Source organism: Engystomops pustulosus, chromosome 9 (genome assembly GCF_040894005.1).
Source record: "Engystomops pustulosus chromosome 9, aEngPut4.maternal, whole genome shotgun sequence".
NCBI lineage: Eukaryota > Metazoa > Chordata > Amphibia > Anura > Leptodactylidae > Engystomops > Engystomops pustulosus.
Window position 1 is genome coordinate 89,711,994 of NC_092419.1, and position 15,570 is coordinate 89,727,563.

Below are 15,570 nucleotides of genomic sequence, written 5' to 3' on the forward strand. Positions count from 1 at the left end.
TAAAAAAAAACCTAAATGTAGTTTATTCAAAAATCTTTTCTGAAGACATGAGACACAAACAGATGATAGTGAACACTTTGTATTCAATGTCTGGGATTATATTCTGTATCTATACACTTGCGGATGACATGTTCTGCATATAGTCATATCCGGGGGCTGGTCTCAGTGCTTAGCCTTGTATCCTGTGACCTCGTCCCATCCCTTCCGACAAGTCCGAATAATCCATTCATGTTCATCGTCATCTGGAGAGACAGGTAATACAAAAATTAGATTTGTAAATCCACAATAAATTACATGGATGACACCATTGGCTCTTGTTATGGGGTCCTACACATGGTTATGAGGGTTCTGATCTGGGCCTGTTATGGGGGCTCAATATGGTGGTTCTGTATGTTCATATAAAAATTTTAGAGCAGGTTTTCAGGTAGTTTTCCACTACAGAACCTGCTTCAAAACTCTCCTGTGGAATTGTCATTTGAACGGAAAGCCAAAACTGAGCCCAGAGTTCTTGCCACTGTTTTACAGGCTGAAAAATAAATGTTAAAAGATGGAGCATTTGTCACCACCTTCCACTGACATCTATGAGGTCGGATTGGGTGGAGTGGGGGTTCTGGGAGTAGAAGATTTTTAATCACAAGACCACCTGAAAATACATTTATACTTAGGTCCGTTTTGCACTGTGTTTTCTATATAGGACTTTGAGGCAGATTTGTACCTCGAATTCTGTTGCAGAATACCCACTTTCCCCCCATATTTTCCTTCCATTGTACAATAGAAGAAAAAAGATGCATCCTGTCCCACACCACTACATAGAAAAACTGAGGTGCATAAAAAAAGGGTCACTGTATGAGGCTAATATGGGTGCAAAACTGTGGCAAAAAGCCATGGTACGTAACTGTGACACTGTCACTGATAGGGGTTAAGGGGATACACTTGTTGGAGCAATAATGGGGTAATCGGGCTGTTAAAGTGGAGATTGTACTAGACTATCTGAATGTTATGGCAACTAGAGATGAGCAGACCCTAAGTTTAAGTTTGGGTCCAGCGTTCAGATGCGTCCTGCGTGGACACACCTGTCCAATAACAGCCATGGCTAGTAGCTAGGGGCATCAATTTGCTGAATTGGCTACAGGGCCGCCAATCCAAAAATATGTCTGGGACATTTGAGATGCACCCAAACCCTGGATCCAAACTTATAAAACATCTCTAATGGCAGTATTGTGGCTGGCACTGGTATGGTTTGGACCCTTCACCACCAGTAGAGTTGAGCTACCATTACATCATTGTGCACTGGTGGGGTTCGAACTCATGACCTTGAGCATGGCAAGTGAGAGCATTACCAGTGAGCTGTTGTCTCAACCATGTGAGTGCATGGTAATGCTCTCGCTTCCCATGCTCAAGGTCATTAGTTCGAACCCAAACTGCTGCAACTGGCACTGGTATTGCATACTATACCATGTATGAATACATTCCTACGTCTGGACCTTTTGTGTGATTTTGACTTAAAGACTCATATCAGATAAGCCTTCCTCCATAAGTGAGCTCAAAACCTCATAATCTCCTTATTGCAACGTTTGATGCAATAGTTCTTTATGCGCAAGGACAAATTGTCATGCGTAAAATTAAAAAAATATTAGCATGGATATGGATTAGCACCCAGACAGCAGAGTTTTTTTTATTTTTTACCAAATATCCCTTTCTATTAATTGAAGCAACGTACAAACCCAGAAGCTGCGTATCTGCCCACCTGTACGTTGTGACTTACAATCGAGTCTTTGCAAAAAAAAAACACTGTGATAAGTTTTAATAAAAACCTAAAAGTTTTTCCAGGAGCAAAATATAAATACAAAAAAAGTAACGTAGTAATAAAACACTGGTTATATGCACTAAATAAACACTATAAAATACCATTATTGTACGACAAACTGAAAAATACAGGCCCGAACTGAAGCCGCTCCTGCTTGTGGGTAGATTTTCGGCTCGGAGAGGGGCGATTGCTGGATAATTGCTGCAGTTCTGAGGCTATTTGAATCTGTGCAGCTGCAACCTCTTCAGCAGTAACCCATGAAACAAGACAAACTGGGCTTATTATACTGAACAAGCCTTAAAGCCCCTCCCTGATTGTCAGTAATTGGCGGCAATGGACTTAACAGCCACTTGACTATCCTTTTCACACTACCTGGCTGTGCAGCCAACAATTTGAATCACAAATGTATGTGCCTCTTACTGCAGCTGCCTGGGAGCTCCCCGGATAGCGAGACCTCAAGTATCAGGACTATGCATCAATGTTTAAGATGCAATTATTCCTAGGTATTGATTAGCGCCAGCAAAACGCAGGACTAATAATTGCTCTCTCTTCCAATAGCGGCTCCTTTGAATATGTTAATACGGTGACAGAGACGGTTTTATGACATTTCAAGATCTTAATTTCCAATCTATGGTTGATGTCGGGGGCGCGGGGGACAATGTGGTCCAGCTGCTGTTTTGGCGGAAATGTAACAAATACAGTACATGAAAAAAAAATATGGAAAAGTATTGGAACTAAAAATTATAATAGAATATATAACATATAGAATAGAACATATAAAATATGGTGATACTGGTTGTACGGGTGAAGTGTTGCAAAAAATTTTACCGTATGGGCTCATGTCATTGGTGCACATGAGGGTCTCTAGAACTGGAGACCCACTGACATACTGGGGGAGATTTACACCAGTTTTTTTTGCATATAATCCCAATTTCTTGCGCACTACAAGGAATTGCGACTATTCCGGCGACTACACCACCTACGCACCATATGGGCGTGGAGGCACGGAGCCGCTGGCCAGACATGGGGCATTCCTGCTGTGTGTCTGCACAATTTTTCTAAATCACCGAACATTCACAGAAAACGTTTGCAGATTTTTACTGAAGACTACGCCAGATCGGACCGGGCAGAGTTTTATCTGCCAATAACGTCTGCTGGATACATCATAAGGTCTAAGCCTCCTGATCTATCCACTGTGGCGGCAGGGGGCGAGGCTTTAAATATACGCTGGCGCACAAGCAATGGCGTATCATACATCTTCCTCTATGCATGTGTCTACAGTATTTAAACAATGGAGCCTAGATTTTGGGAGAGATGGATGTGCACTATTCTGACTTACCTGCAAGTGTGAAAACATCCTTATGGTAACTAGCAAGGTATGGCTACAACTATACAACTACTCAGGTCTCCTTATCATGCAAGGTTCATGGTGTTTTCCTTGCTTACTATGTACTACAGTTCAGTTTTGATGAACCAATTACAGTCGGGGTGCCCGAACCCACTTATTTATCGCAAAATGCCAACACAGCAATTTAATCAGCAACTTATTGTCACAGCTTTCAACTGTATAGACATCCTGAGGACACCAATACAGTTAAAAAAAGGTGGAGAAATGTGGATCATCTTTGTAGCTCCCCTACAGGGTCCCCCAAATAGGAAGAACATCGGGCCCAGAACTAACACTTCATTGATAATACAGCCCTGTACGCACCTCCTTGCTCCCCTTATTTTTTAGTACTTTAAAATAGTGTTAGGCACTGCAAGTTCTGGGCTCCCTGGGACTACAGGAAGAGGTCTTGAGCCCTGTCTGAAGAACTGTGTTTGGGTGACAGACTTGGTGCCCATTGAGATGGCTCTAGGTGCCATAGGTTTGACACTACTGTTACAGGTCATCAATATCCAATTAGTGGAGGATAGACCCCCAGATCCCCCCACAGTTTATCTGTTCTGAGCTGCTTATAAGCAGAGAATCATTCTCCAGATAGTGGCCGCATTTGGTCACTGCACATGGAATAATCATCATGAAGGTACTTGAAGACTGAACTATTTTTCGTTGGATCCCCAAGATGAGACAAGCTATACTGTACTTATATGATAATGCTGATAGCCTTGCTGCTTGCACTGACATCATTTGGCTTATTCTACAAAATCCTATAAAAGTTAATCTACATTTAGGGACTGGGGTTTGGGCACAGGTAGTAGGAAAGACGAACATTGTTTGTTTCCAAACTGAATTGTCTTCGATGTGATCTTTGACATCAACCACCCTTTAAACTGTTCTGTAAAAACAAGCGACATGTGAACTCTGCTGTGATAGACATCCTAAAGCGACACTCCCAGACCGCCACATGGCTTCTGCGAAACCTGTCCTGCTAAGACACTGCGGCAGAGGACTTCCTGAATGTTTCCTACCATCTGCTTTAGACGCTTTGGTGGGCTGGCCCTTAGCCTTGGAGTTTTCCTGCTCCTTCCTGCCCACCCTACACACGTCGTTCTGGATGGGTTCCCTGTCATTCCAGAGCCTTTCCTCATTTTCCTTTGCCTACGGCATGTTTTTTTTTCTTTTGCTCTTCCGTTACTTCTTGGCCTTGTGTCTTCAAGTGAGTCCTGAGGGACCTTCATTACTACTCTACTTGTCCCAGTTTTATCAATCTATGAAAAGTTTAGTAGTATTGCCCTCCAGGCTTTACAATGGGTTTTCTTCTATGGACAAGGTGTCAGTAGTCAGTCGAGTTGGATTTTAACATGTTATTTTAGTTTTTTCTTGAAGTGTTAAAGGGGTTGTCCAGTCAAGGTTAGCCCTAATGGGTGGTCTCAGTGATGGGACTAAAAACCTACAAAAAAAATTCACCTCACTCATGTATATGAAACCATTTTTATTACACATCAACAGAAAATATTTACAAAAAGATTTCATTATAAAAAAATCTGTACATAAAAACTGGGGCAATCAATGACAAAGGAAGGTCCGAGATGATAAACAGGCTCCGGTGTGCGCCACATTTAGAAGGGGTTTTTGGGGCATGCGATCGGATTTTGGCGCATTGGCGCCGGCTTTCACGCGACACAAATTGGGGGGCGTGCCGTCGGACGATCCAACATTCAAAATTGTGTCGCAAGACATGCACTCACATACACCCGGAAGAGGAAGGTGAACTCCGGCGGACCTGAGCGGGGAAGCGGCACATGCAGGAAATTGGATGCACCATCTTAGTGAATCGCGGCAGCTCCAAATCACCTCAGGGATTGCGACTGGACGGGTAAGTAAATGTGCCCCATCGGGTCTCGCTTACCCGTGGGCGCAATTGCAGAGGGTGTGGGACAATCCCAAGGGGTCGCTGTATACACCTCAACACGGATTAGTGTGGTAGATTTTTGTTAGGTTTATATTGCTGTTTTTTTTTGGCCTGCTCCATTATTCCGCAACAATTAACCCCCTATAGAACAGGCCCTTTTTTGTTTTTACGTTTCTGTTTTTCAATCCCCACCTTCAAAAGTCTATAACTTTTTTTTTCCATGTAAAGAGCTGTGTGAGGGCTTGTTTTCTGCATAACAAATTGCACTTAATATTTGGTATTTAACATTCCATGCCCTGTATTGGGAAGAGGAAAAAAATTCGAAATGCAGTGAAATTGGTGAAAAAACACATTTGCGTCATGTTTGGGGGTTGGTTTTTATGGCTTTCACTGTGCGTCCCAAATGACATGTCTCCCATATTCTTTGGGTTGGCACAATCACTAGTATACTAAATTTATATCGTTTTTATACTGTTTTATAATGTTTTCATACATTTACAAAAACTGTCTAAATTTTTTCAAGATGAGATGACATTTTCAATGCTACCATTTTGAGGACTGTTCGGCCTATTGGTCACTAAATTTTTTATAAATGGCAAAAAAAAGTGTCGTTTTCGACTTTGGGCGCTATTTTCCGTTACGGTGTTAAACACTGTGAATAACCGTTATTATATTTTGACAGATCGGACATTTTGGGACAAGGCGATACCTATGTTAATGATTTTTACTGTTTATTTAGTTTAAAATCATTTCTCGGGAAAGGGGGAGGGTGAGCACCCACCTTGTATGGAGAGGGCGAATCGGATATGTCACACATAGGAAAGTGGAAAGGGCCTATTGTACGTTTGTCTCAGTGATGGGACCCCAACATATCACAAAACCCAAAATGAACAGAGCAGACAGTCGTGCATACACCCTGATGTTCTCTTTATGGCCCTGACTATTTCTGTTAGTTTTATAGAAAGTAAATGGAGCAGCAGTGCAGCCATGTCTGACCGGCTGCTCCATTCTTTTGAAGTGCAATAGGGGAACAATAGACCCCCAGTCTGGTGAACCTTAGGGATCCCATCAATGAGACCCCAACGATCAGCAAATTAGCCACTATCCTGTGGACAGAACCACCCCTTTAATCCCCTGCCAGATGTGTCTGACGCATTACAACCAACTATTGATTGAACCAGGATTTGGTGATTATTTTACAATTGTGAGTATTTTGGGTTATATAACCATTTTTTGGAAGCTTGAAAAGGAGAGAGCTTTTTTGTCCAAAATTTTTATTGCTCTAAATTATTTAAAGACTCTCCAAGTACTGAATGTCTACCTCTGCAGCGTGAAATAACAACCAGCCAAACAGACTAGATTATGGACTATGTGACTGGTAGTGTGAGGGGAGCAGATGGGGTTTTGGTTGGTGGCCCCTTGTCTTGTGTCTGGACAATTTCCTTTAGTCCTTAAAGTATTTTGAGAGCACATTGAATATGTTCTGGGCAACTTAATAGGATGTTCCCTTTCTAATTACTACTCATCCGCTGCCCAAGTAGAGGCTCCATATGTTGTGTCTCGAGTTGCAGTCATTGTATGAATAGGTGTTACAGGCACCTTCTATATCTCAGCACAATCTCCAGAATACTAATCCGCTGTCTAAGTGGAGTAAAGGAAAGGCTGAGATAGAGCGTGGCATGCGTCTAAGAGTCATAGTTCTGACTGAAGAACTCTCCAGTACATAAGGGCAATTACATGCAGTGTACTCACAAGTCAAGTGCTCCATACAAGTGGAGTTTCCCTACAATGCAGAATGATAGTAAAAGCATTAGGAATTTCTTTTAGGCAAGTGCTGCTTTAATAAAAATGTTCCTGGGTCTGACCATCTTATATATTGTTTTTCTATTTATTTCATGTATATACATGACACATACATTCAATGTAATAATCCCATAATCCCATATGTGCGTGAAAAAAAGGCATGTTTTATAAAACCCATTGAATACAATGGAGGAGATTCATTATGCCTTCCACACCAGTTTCCGGGTGGCCCGCATGCCACTTTGTTTGTGTTGAGAAGTGGGCGGGGTATGAGTCGGCAGGGGCGTGAACACCTGGGCCGCCGAATTTACTAAAGTCTCTGCTGGGAAACCGGTGGACACTAAAGCAGAAGACTCTTCCAGTTTACATCTGGTATAGTCAGGTCCGACTTGGTGGAGATTGCGCCCGTATTTACTAAGAGGCCGGAGACCAATAGGTCAGAGTCCAATGCAAGTCCCAGATTTCAATACATTCATGTGAAAACAACCTACCTGCTGACCCTAGTCTGGACTCTGACTTGGATGACCCGTTCATTCCATCTTTCACTGGTAACTTGGGGGATGCAACCAGGAAAACTGTAGCCAAGACCAACCTTCCTGGCCTGGGGGGCAAGAGTGAATACAAGGGTCCCCCAAATCTCTGTAACTGACTATAGTAGATTGCATTGGTTTCCTTCATCACACAACCCGATTCTGTGGCTATATTCTACATAAAGGTCACCTGGTTTACCTGGTAGCATCGCCATGGATCTGTTATTGATGTTCTATACCCCTCCCCCAAAAAATAAACCCTTACTATACATTAGATAATCCCCCATCCTATTCTGCGGCTATTTATTCTGATGTGAAGTATGAATTGTGCGTGGAGGAAATATTACATCTCGCTGACATATGGCTGACGTTTAGTTACACAGGGATTTTGGGCACAGACAGGATATCTTCTAAACAAAAGTTATAACAACAAGTTCAAAGCCGATGCGAGAACATGGGATGGGTGGGTGTTCCCACCATAGTGTTAATCATTACAGGTTCCTGTGTTTTTGGAAAGCTCGCTGCTTATCTCGGCTGATAGAATATTTTCTGCATACCAAACTTTTTCAGGATGCTCGCCAACGAAAACGACTGAGACAAAGTTATGGGACGGGGTGTCAGACAGGGCAGACAGATAGGACGTAAGGCACACTGACACTTTCAGAGCTAAAGAGGATCTATCCTCCAAGACACCATGAAAGGATTCATTTTGGTACCTTAGGGGAGCAAAGTCCAATGATTGACTATGTATATGGATCAGTGTGAGAACTAGAATTGTCCATGAGTGCCCTGAGAGGAGGTACAGGATGGAGAAAACGCTTAATCCATCCTCTCTAAGAATTATTAATCATTAGTATGCTGATGAAGGACTGTGGCTAGCTTATGTAAGGGACAGTGGTAGTGTAAAAGTGATTGTCCCTCCAGGTACCAAAACCTATGCAGAAGGGCCCAATCCAATGTATAGTATGTGAGTTCAGCTGATTGGGGTGGGGTCTGGATATCAGACACTGATTGGTCATCATCATTAAAATAGATCAGCAACAGGAAACCCTTTAAGGTAACTCTTGGCTTTCTGCAATTGTGGTCCATGGGAAACATCATAGCGGCCACTCAACATGAGTAAGGAGCAGGTGAGTAGACAAATTGTTGGTTCCCTCTCATTAATCAGTTTCCTACCATTGTAAAAGTTAATATATTGCACCGGTAAGCTGCTAATTATGAGTAGCCATATATACATATTTATATATACACAATACAACGAGGAGAAGGGGGCCACATTCTAAGAGGGAGGAGGAGGCCGAGGAGGAGGGTACCTCAATAAATGGAAGAGTGAGGCCGCAATATAATGAGAAGATCCAGTCCACATTATAGGGAGGAAGAGGGAGCCTTCTTGTAAGGAGGAAGAGGGGAGCACAATATAAGGAGGAGGAAGGGGCTACAATGTGAGGGGGTTAGGGTTACAAAATGTTATGGAATTATAAGTGTGAGAAAGGAAATAAGAAAAAGGATTGAAGGGGGCATTACTGTTATAAATAACAAACAGCTTAGGCCCCACATAGAAAAAATTATATGGTAGTTAGAATAAGACATAACTCTCCACTTTTTTGCTTTAAAGTCACCTTTTGCCCTGCACCTTACCTCACCCCCTATCATTCCCACACATTATAATACCCAAACTAATCCGCCCATTAGTGGCCTAAATGGTAAAGCCCCCTGAATGAATCATTTTTCCTTCCTCGCACTTAAAATTCCCCAAATTGTTTATCTGGCCACTCCTCTCATTAGAGACATCTAGGCCAGATGCCACGGATGGGTGGAGCAGGCAGATGCCATGAACGGGCGGGTAGCCTAGATGCCACTAATGGGTGGAGACCCTTTAGTGGCATCTGGGCTGCCCTCCATTCGTGGCATCTCCCCGCTCTGCACATTCGTGGCATCTGGCTACTCCACCTACTCATGGAATCTGGCCGCTCGAACATAACTGGCATCTGGCCGCTACAACATTAGTGGCATCTCGGCTGCTCCGCCCATGAATGGCATCTGGGCCGTACCGCCCATTAGTAAGAACTGGATGCCAGTTCTCCGGTTTGCTGGGGTTTCCACTGTCGTGATCTGTAAGGGGACCAGCAGTTGAACTCTCACCATTCAGCTTATTGTCCCCTATGCTTTTTTTCCGTTTCCATTTCTGATTTAGTGTATAACTGCGGGTATTTCTTCCCTTGCGGGAAGGGTCATTTTGTCATTGTCTGTATAGATAACCTTAGATGCACTGTGTGATGATGGTACAATGTACACTTCTGATTGGCCAGCAGGAAATATATGCGGATACTTTACCATAGATGAGCTTATAAAATGTAAACATCATTCATTTACATAAAACAGAAACACATACAATACAATATAAAGTAACACACACAGCGCTGTATAACAATGAAGATAATTGTGTATTGGCCACAATAATGGAGTTTTATGGTCCGGGGAGTCCGGGGAGAAAGTGCTCTCTTGTATAAGAAGGCTTTGCTTCGCTGGGAATGTGTCTTGGCTTTGACAAGTTATATATAACACACTCTTGAATCAGTCCTTAGAGATCGGTAAGTGCTGCCTGCAGAGCAGAGACTGTTCACGGAAACATTTTCCAGCTAAGATGAGAACAGTGTCAGGAGAGGGGCTAAATATGGTTTTCTGCAGAAACCAGGTTCACTTTAATAATTATGGCGAGCCGGCCTGCAATTACCTTCAGTCTCAACTACCCTCTTAAGAAAGTCTGTGTTTGAAGAATACACATAGCCTAGAAAAAGTATTCATCCCCCCCCCCCCAGACTCTGTCATGTCTATTGCGTAACAACACTAAGTCGCTGTGGATTTTATTATTATTTTTAATAAATCTCTACTAGTTGATCACCGCTCATTAGAAAAATTAAACCCAAAATAAGAAAATGTATAAGTATCTACCTACTTTCAGACGGTGGCATCAATTGATAAAAAACCGACCCTCCTAGGGAATTGCTCTGGTGCTAGCAGTAAGTAATGACGGCTCTGCTCATACCGCAGCTAAGGTCCATTCAGTTTAATGGGATACAACAGGAATACCATGCCGAGCCACTGAGGTAAGGGGGGCGTTAACTGGATTGCACTGACCCCTTCAAAAAGATGGTCAATACAGGAGCCAAAAGATGGACCTGCAGCGATCTATTATGACAACATTTTCCCAGGACAGGCCACAATTCTTAAAAAATTTTAAACCCTGTCCAACCAATGCATTACCACCCTTTAAATCCATGCCTAGTTTTTCCCTCAACCAGTGTTTTTAAAATTTCTCAATGTAGATACATTAGGTCTTGCTTTCTGTAGGATGAGTTGTATTTTGATGACACCATTCTGAAGCAGCAGGTCATGTGGCCTCTGAACAGCAGACCTCAGGACTTCCTATGATGTTCCGTGTCCTTCTGGCTTCCGGCAGATGAAGGGTCAATGTGTAGTCATTGCTGTCTGCACACCGTCTCCATCACTACCACTGGTGGATGTTGTTGGCATGTTCCTTAAACCACTAATATGATGGAGGGGGCGAGCATACAGTTATGACTGCACGGCCTCATTCATCTGCAGGACATGGGACAACACAAGAAACTTTGTCCTGCTGCAAAGGAATGACATGGCCCACGCTCCTGGTAAACTTTAACAGGGTAAGTATATTATGGGTGACCCTATTATTTTTAGCAAAATGTATATGTTTCACTGTTCCCTATTCCACATTTTATAGTTTATAATAAGGACGTGGCACAAATGTTTTTTTTTTTTTTAAAATAAAAACATGTTACCTGCATTTCTCAAGAATCGGTGCTGGTAGTCATTCACCACTCTGCTGACCGGGTCATAGAACCCATCCCCGCAATCATAACAGCCTTCTGGGATTTGTCGAGGAGGATCTAAATTTGTAAGTTGTGATCGGCCTGAAGGTCAAATGAATAAGAAGTTTTATTTTAGCTTTACTAAATGCACAAAACAGAATCACAGAAATAGATATTTATGCCTTTATATGTTTGCATTGCGCCAGAATTGCCAACGGGGCTCAGCTGCCTGCCAGAAAAATCATGAAGCTGGAGGCCCCTGATGTATTGGCGTGTAGGAGGGGCCGATAGCCCCCCCCCCTACCCCCTCGGCTCCTCTGCAGTAGGCACTTCCTGTTGTATTCTCAGTTTTGAGGGAGCAGGGTGGAGGGTGACAGTGTAACTGCCTGTAAAGCCAGATCACAAATGAGCCAGGATAGCTTCTCAGGTTCATTAGCACAATTATAAAAGTTGATATTGGAAGAAAGGAGGCCATGGGTAACAAATATAAGAAGATTGCCACAGTTACTGTGCCTGGATCTATGAACTTGATGGTAGATATCCTTTAAAACATATGTGAAACGAAAGGTACTGCACAAGTAGGATGGAAATTGATATGATCCATGCATTAATAATAATAATTCTTTATTTATATAGCACCTACAGATTACGCAGCGCTACACAGAGTTTGCCAAATAATCATAATGAAGGAAGAATAAATCAGCTGTAGAATCTGCAGCAAAATCCGGGATACAAGATGCAAGGAGTCCCTCCTCCCCTGAGCCTGCCTGACACCGCCATACGATGTAAAACTATGATGCTTGAGCTCGTGTTCAGTCCATGACAATGAGCCAACCATATGGGATTGAGCATGTTTGTGTGAATAAACCCAATTTCGATGGAAATAAGCGGAATTTATGACTTGTATTGAGGGGCCCTAAGACTTTTAAATGGTGTACCTGCGGGCTTCAATCCATTACAAATCTCAGTATAAAATCTTCTGTCATAGCCATCACAGTAGCGCCATTTCTCCGTTTTGTACTGGAGTCCATCTGCAAAGGTGTATTTACCCTATAAAATATCAAAGAGACTGATAATACAGATACAGGCAGTCCCCGGGTTACGTACAAGATAGGGTCCGGAGGTTTGTTCTTAAGTTGAATTTGTATGTAAGTCGAAACTGTATATTTTATAATTGAAGTTCTAGCCAAATTTTTTTCTTTTGCCCCAGTGACAATTGGAGTTTCAAAATTTTTGCTGTAATGGGACCAAGGATTATCAATAAAGCTTCATTACAGACACCTTACAGTTGATCATTGCAGTCTGGGATTATAGTAAAGCATCCAGAGAACTTCACCAGAGGTCACAGTGGGCAGAGGGGTCCGTCTGTAACTATGGGTTGTCTGTAAGTCGGGTGTCCTTAAGTAGGGGACCGCCTGTATAACCTACATACATCTCATTCATTCACAGTCTATGACAATGATTCAGGGAATCGGATAGTTACGAATTGTTGTGATAGTACCTGATAACAGGGAGTAATAGAGGGATTAATAAAGTACATATAACTGTGCAGACAAACAGAACAAGAACAATCATGGTGGATCTCAAGCGACTAGAAAGATTCATTTGTTTTTATTGTGTAGCGTTTGTCTCTACATTAGGCCGTACCGTAGCACGGTGGGCACACGTCGGCACCCGGGAGAGGAGGAGGGGGTGAGCGCTGCCTTTCACACCCGCCCCTCTCCGTAGAGAAATATGGGGCACCGTGCGCCCATTGCCATCTATGGGGGACGTATATCCAACATATATACGTTCCCCATACGGCTGTGTGAATGCAGCCTTATTATAGTATATTACATACATCATATTAACTACATTTTCTGTTACCTCGAGTGCAATACCAGAGTCCCACTGGGCTTCATATTTACTCCCATTAGGAAAGTAGAGAGTTCCTTGGCCATGAAACATGCCGTCCTTCATCTCTCCCTCGTAGCGGGTTTCTGTAGGGAGGGTGTACTCTCCTTTACCCTCCAGTCTACAAGAGGACAAATCTGACATAAACGGTGTTTCCATGTGTTTTACAATCACACTTTTTGTCATGACAAACACTACTGTGAGCATTGATCTATAGGCTGAGAGATAAAAATACATAAAAGACTACAGCAGTGATGGCAAACCTTTTAGAGACCGAGTGCCCAAACTACACCAAAGACCCGCTTATTTATCGCAAAGTGCCAACACAGAAATTTAATTTGTGATTTATACTTCCTTCTATGTCACAGTTTTCATTGATACCAGCACCTGAGGACACCAATACAGCAGAAAATAGTCCCAGGTAGTCCTGTCACTTTAAAATAGCTCTGTGCACAGCAAGTCCTGGGCTGTCTGGGACTGCAGGAAGATACCTGGACTCATCTCTGGTGATGGCCTGAGTGCCCACAGAAAAGGCTTTGAGTGCCACCTCTGGCACCAGTGCCATAGGTTAGCCATCACTGGACTACAGGATCTTTAGTTTTTGCAAAAAAATAAAAAATAATATATATATATATATATAAAACAGCTCTTATTTTAACTCCTTATGCCCTTGTTTTTACAAATAAAAAAAGGCTCATTATGCAAATGAGTCTGAGGGGCTCTGGGCTCAATGAACAGCAATGGAGAGAAGAGTGGATCCTGCCCAAGGGGGCACACACCAGCGTGTAATTGTGCTTGGTTTAAAATCCTTGATACTGATGGCAGATTTAAAATATTCTGTCCCCTGTTCCCGATACAGGTCATCAGATCGCTGGGAGAAGATCAGCTGTAAGAGCTGCACAGCGTATGGAACTAGACACAGGCGTCTCCGTACACTGCGTGCTGATATTACATGAGCTGCTTGCATCTGACTCCATCTATTGTGCTGATAAGTTCCCAAGTGTTAGTCTCCTCCATCAATCGGATAGTCGTGACCTCTTCTGAGGACAAGCCTGGGCCCTTATACCATGAGAGGGCAGTCACCAGGATGAAGGGTCGTGAACCAAGCATAATTACCTACACTTTATGATTTGATTTTAAGGGGTGTTCTTATTTCAGCTAATAAATGATATTGTTTGTGTTATAAATATTTATACAATTTTCCTATATACTTTCTGTAACAAATCCTCAAGATTTTCTACATCTTTGCTTACTGTCATTCTATAGAAAGCTTCAGTGTTTATTTCTTGTAGATAAACACTGGTCCCTGGTCATGTGATGTCACACAGGTGCACGGCTCATTATGTCCCTGGTCATGTGATGTCACACAGGTGCACGGCTCATTATGTCCCTGGTCATGTGATGTCACACAGGTGCACGGCTCATTATGTCCCTGGTCATGTGATGTCACACAGGTGCACGGCTCGTTATATCCCTGGTCATGGGATGTCACACAGGCGCACGACTCATTATATCCCTGGTCATGTGATGTCACACAGGTGCACGGCTCATTATATTCCTGGTCATGTGATGTCTCACAGATGCACGGCTCGTTATATATATCCCTGGTCATGTGATGTGACACAGGTGCACGGCTCGTTATATCTCTGATCATGGGATGTCACACAGGTGCACAGCTCGTTATATCCCTGGTCATGTGATGTCACACAGGTGCATGGCTCGTTATATTCCTGGTCATGTGATGTCACACGGGTGCACGGCTCGTTATATCCTTGGTCATGTGATGTCACACAGGAGCACGGCTTATTATATCCCTGGTCATGTGATGTCACACAGGTGCACGCCTCGTTATATCCCTGGTCATGTGATGTCACAATGGTGCATGGCTCGTTATATAACCTTGATCATGTGATGTCACACAGGTGCACGACTCATTACATCACAGATAGCAATCAGAGCTGTGTGATATAACGAGCCGTGCACCTGTGTGACATCACGTGACCAGGGACCGGTGTTTATCCACAGGAAGTACCAGTGCGCTGATACAGTTAAGGGAGGGCTATTTCTATGGTGTAATCATCTATAGCGTATAGCGAGTCTAGATATTACAACTGGAAGAAATCATTGTGAGCAGGAATGGTGCCCAATCAGGTTGCTGCTTTCATCTTCATTCAAGCTAATTACAAATGAGAGGTGGGCTCTGATTGGTTGCCCCTTACCTTCCATTCCGCTGCTCCCCATTGTACCGGCTGCCGGTGTATTCCATCACTTTACGGCGGGCGTTACTATGACAACAGCATAGGATGCTTCACCATGGAGACCGGCTGACCACGTGACGACCGCAGCCCAATGAGAAGCTGGTTTACGCTAGAAGGTCAAATTTTACAATATGC

General features: G+C 43.1%; 1 protein-coding gene across 3 annotated transcripts; it reads right to left on the reverse strand.

Moving 5' to 3' along the window:
* On the reverse strand, positions 1–15,538 carry MORN5 (MORN repeat containing 5). Of its 3 annotated transcripts, none has more exons than XM_072123276.1 (5): positions 15,397–15,538; positions 13,151–13,298; positions 12,223–12,334; positions 11,255–11,386; positions 1–242 (listed from the first exon to the last, which is right to left on the reverse strand). In XM_072123276.1, exons 1-5 carry the CDS (start codon positions 15,441–15,443, stop codon positions 163–165), a joined length of 519 nt encoding a protein of 172 aa, XP_071979377.1. In that variant the 5' UTR covers positions 15,444–15,538; the 3' UTR covers positions 1–162. The 3 variants fall into 3 exon arrangements, with proteins under 3 accessions (XP_071979377.1, XP_071979378.1, XP_071979379.1); XM_072123277.1 differs by having other exon boundaries at positions 13,151–13,314; positions 15,397–15,537; XM_072123278.1 differs by lacking the exon at positions 15,397–15,538 and adding an exon at positions 14,431–14,505.
* Positions 15,539–15,570: the final 32 nt, after the last annotated feature.

What these genes read in the sequence shown, in the direction of transcription:
- MORN5 (XM_072123276.1), bottom strand. Translation starts at nt 15,443, where the DNA reads ATGGAATACACCGGCAGCCGGTACAATGGGGAGCAGCGGAATGGAAG. An exon ending in GGGGAGCAGCGGAATGGAAG is followed by an intron (nt 13,299 to 15,396) that starts GTAAGGGGCAAC and finishes GTCCTCTTGTAG; the next exon opens with ACTGGAGGGTAAAGGAGAGT. An exon ending in CCGATTCTTGAGAAATGCAG is followed by an intron (nt 243 to 11,254) that starts GTAACATGTTTT and finishes CTGTCTCTCCAG; the next exon opens with ATGACGATGAACATGAATGG.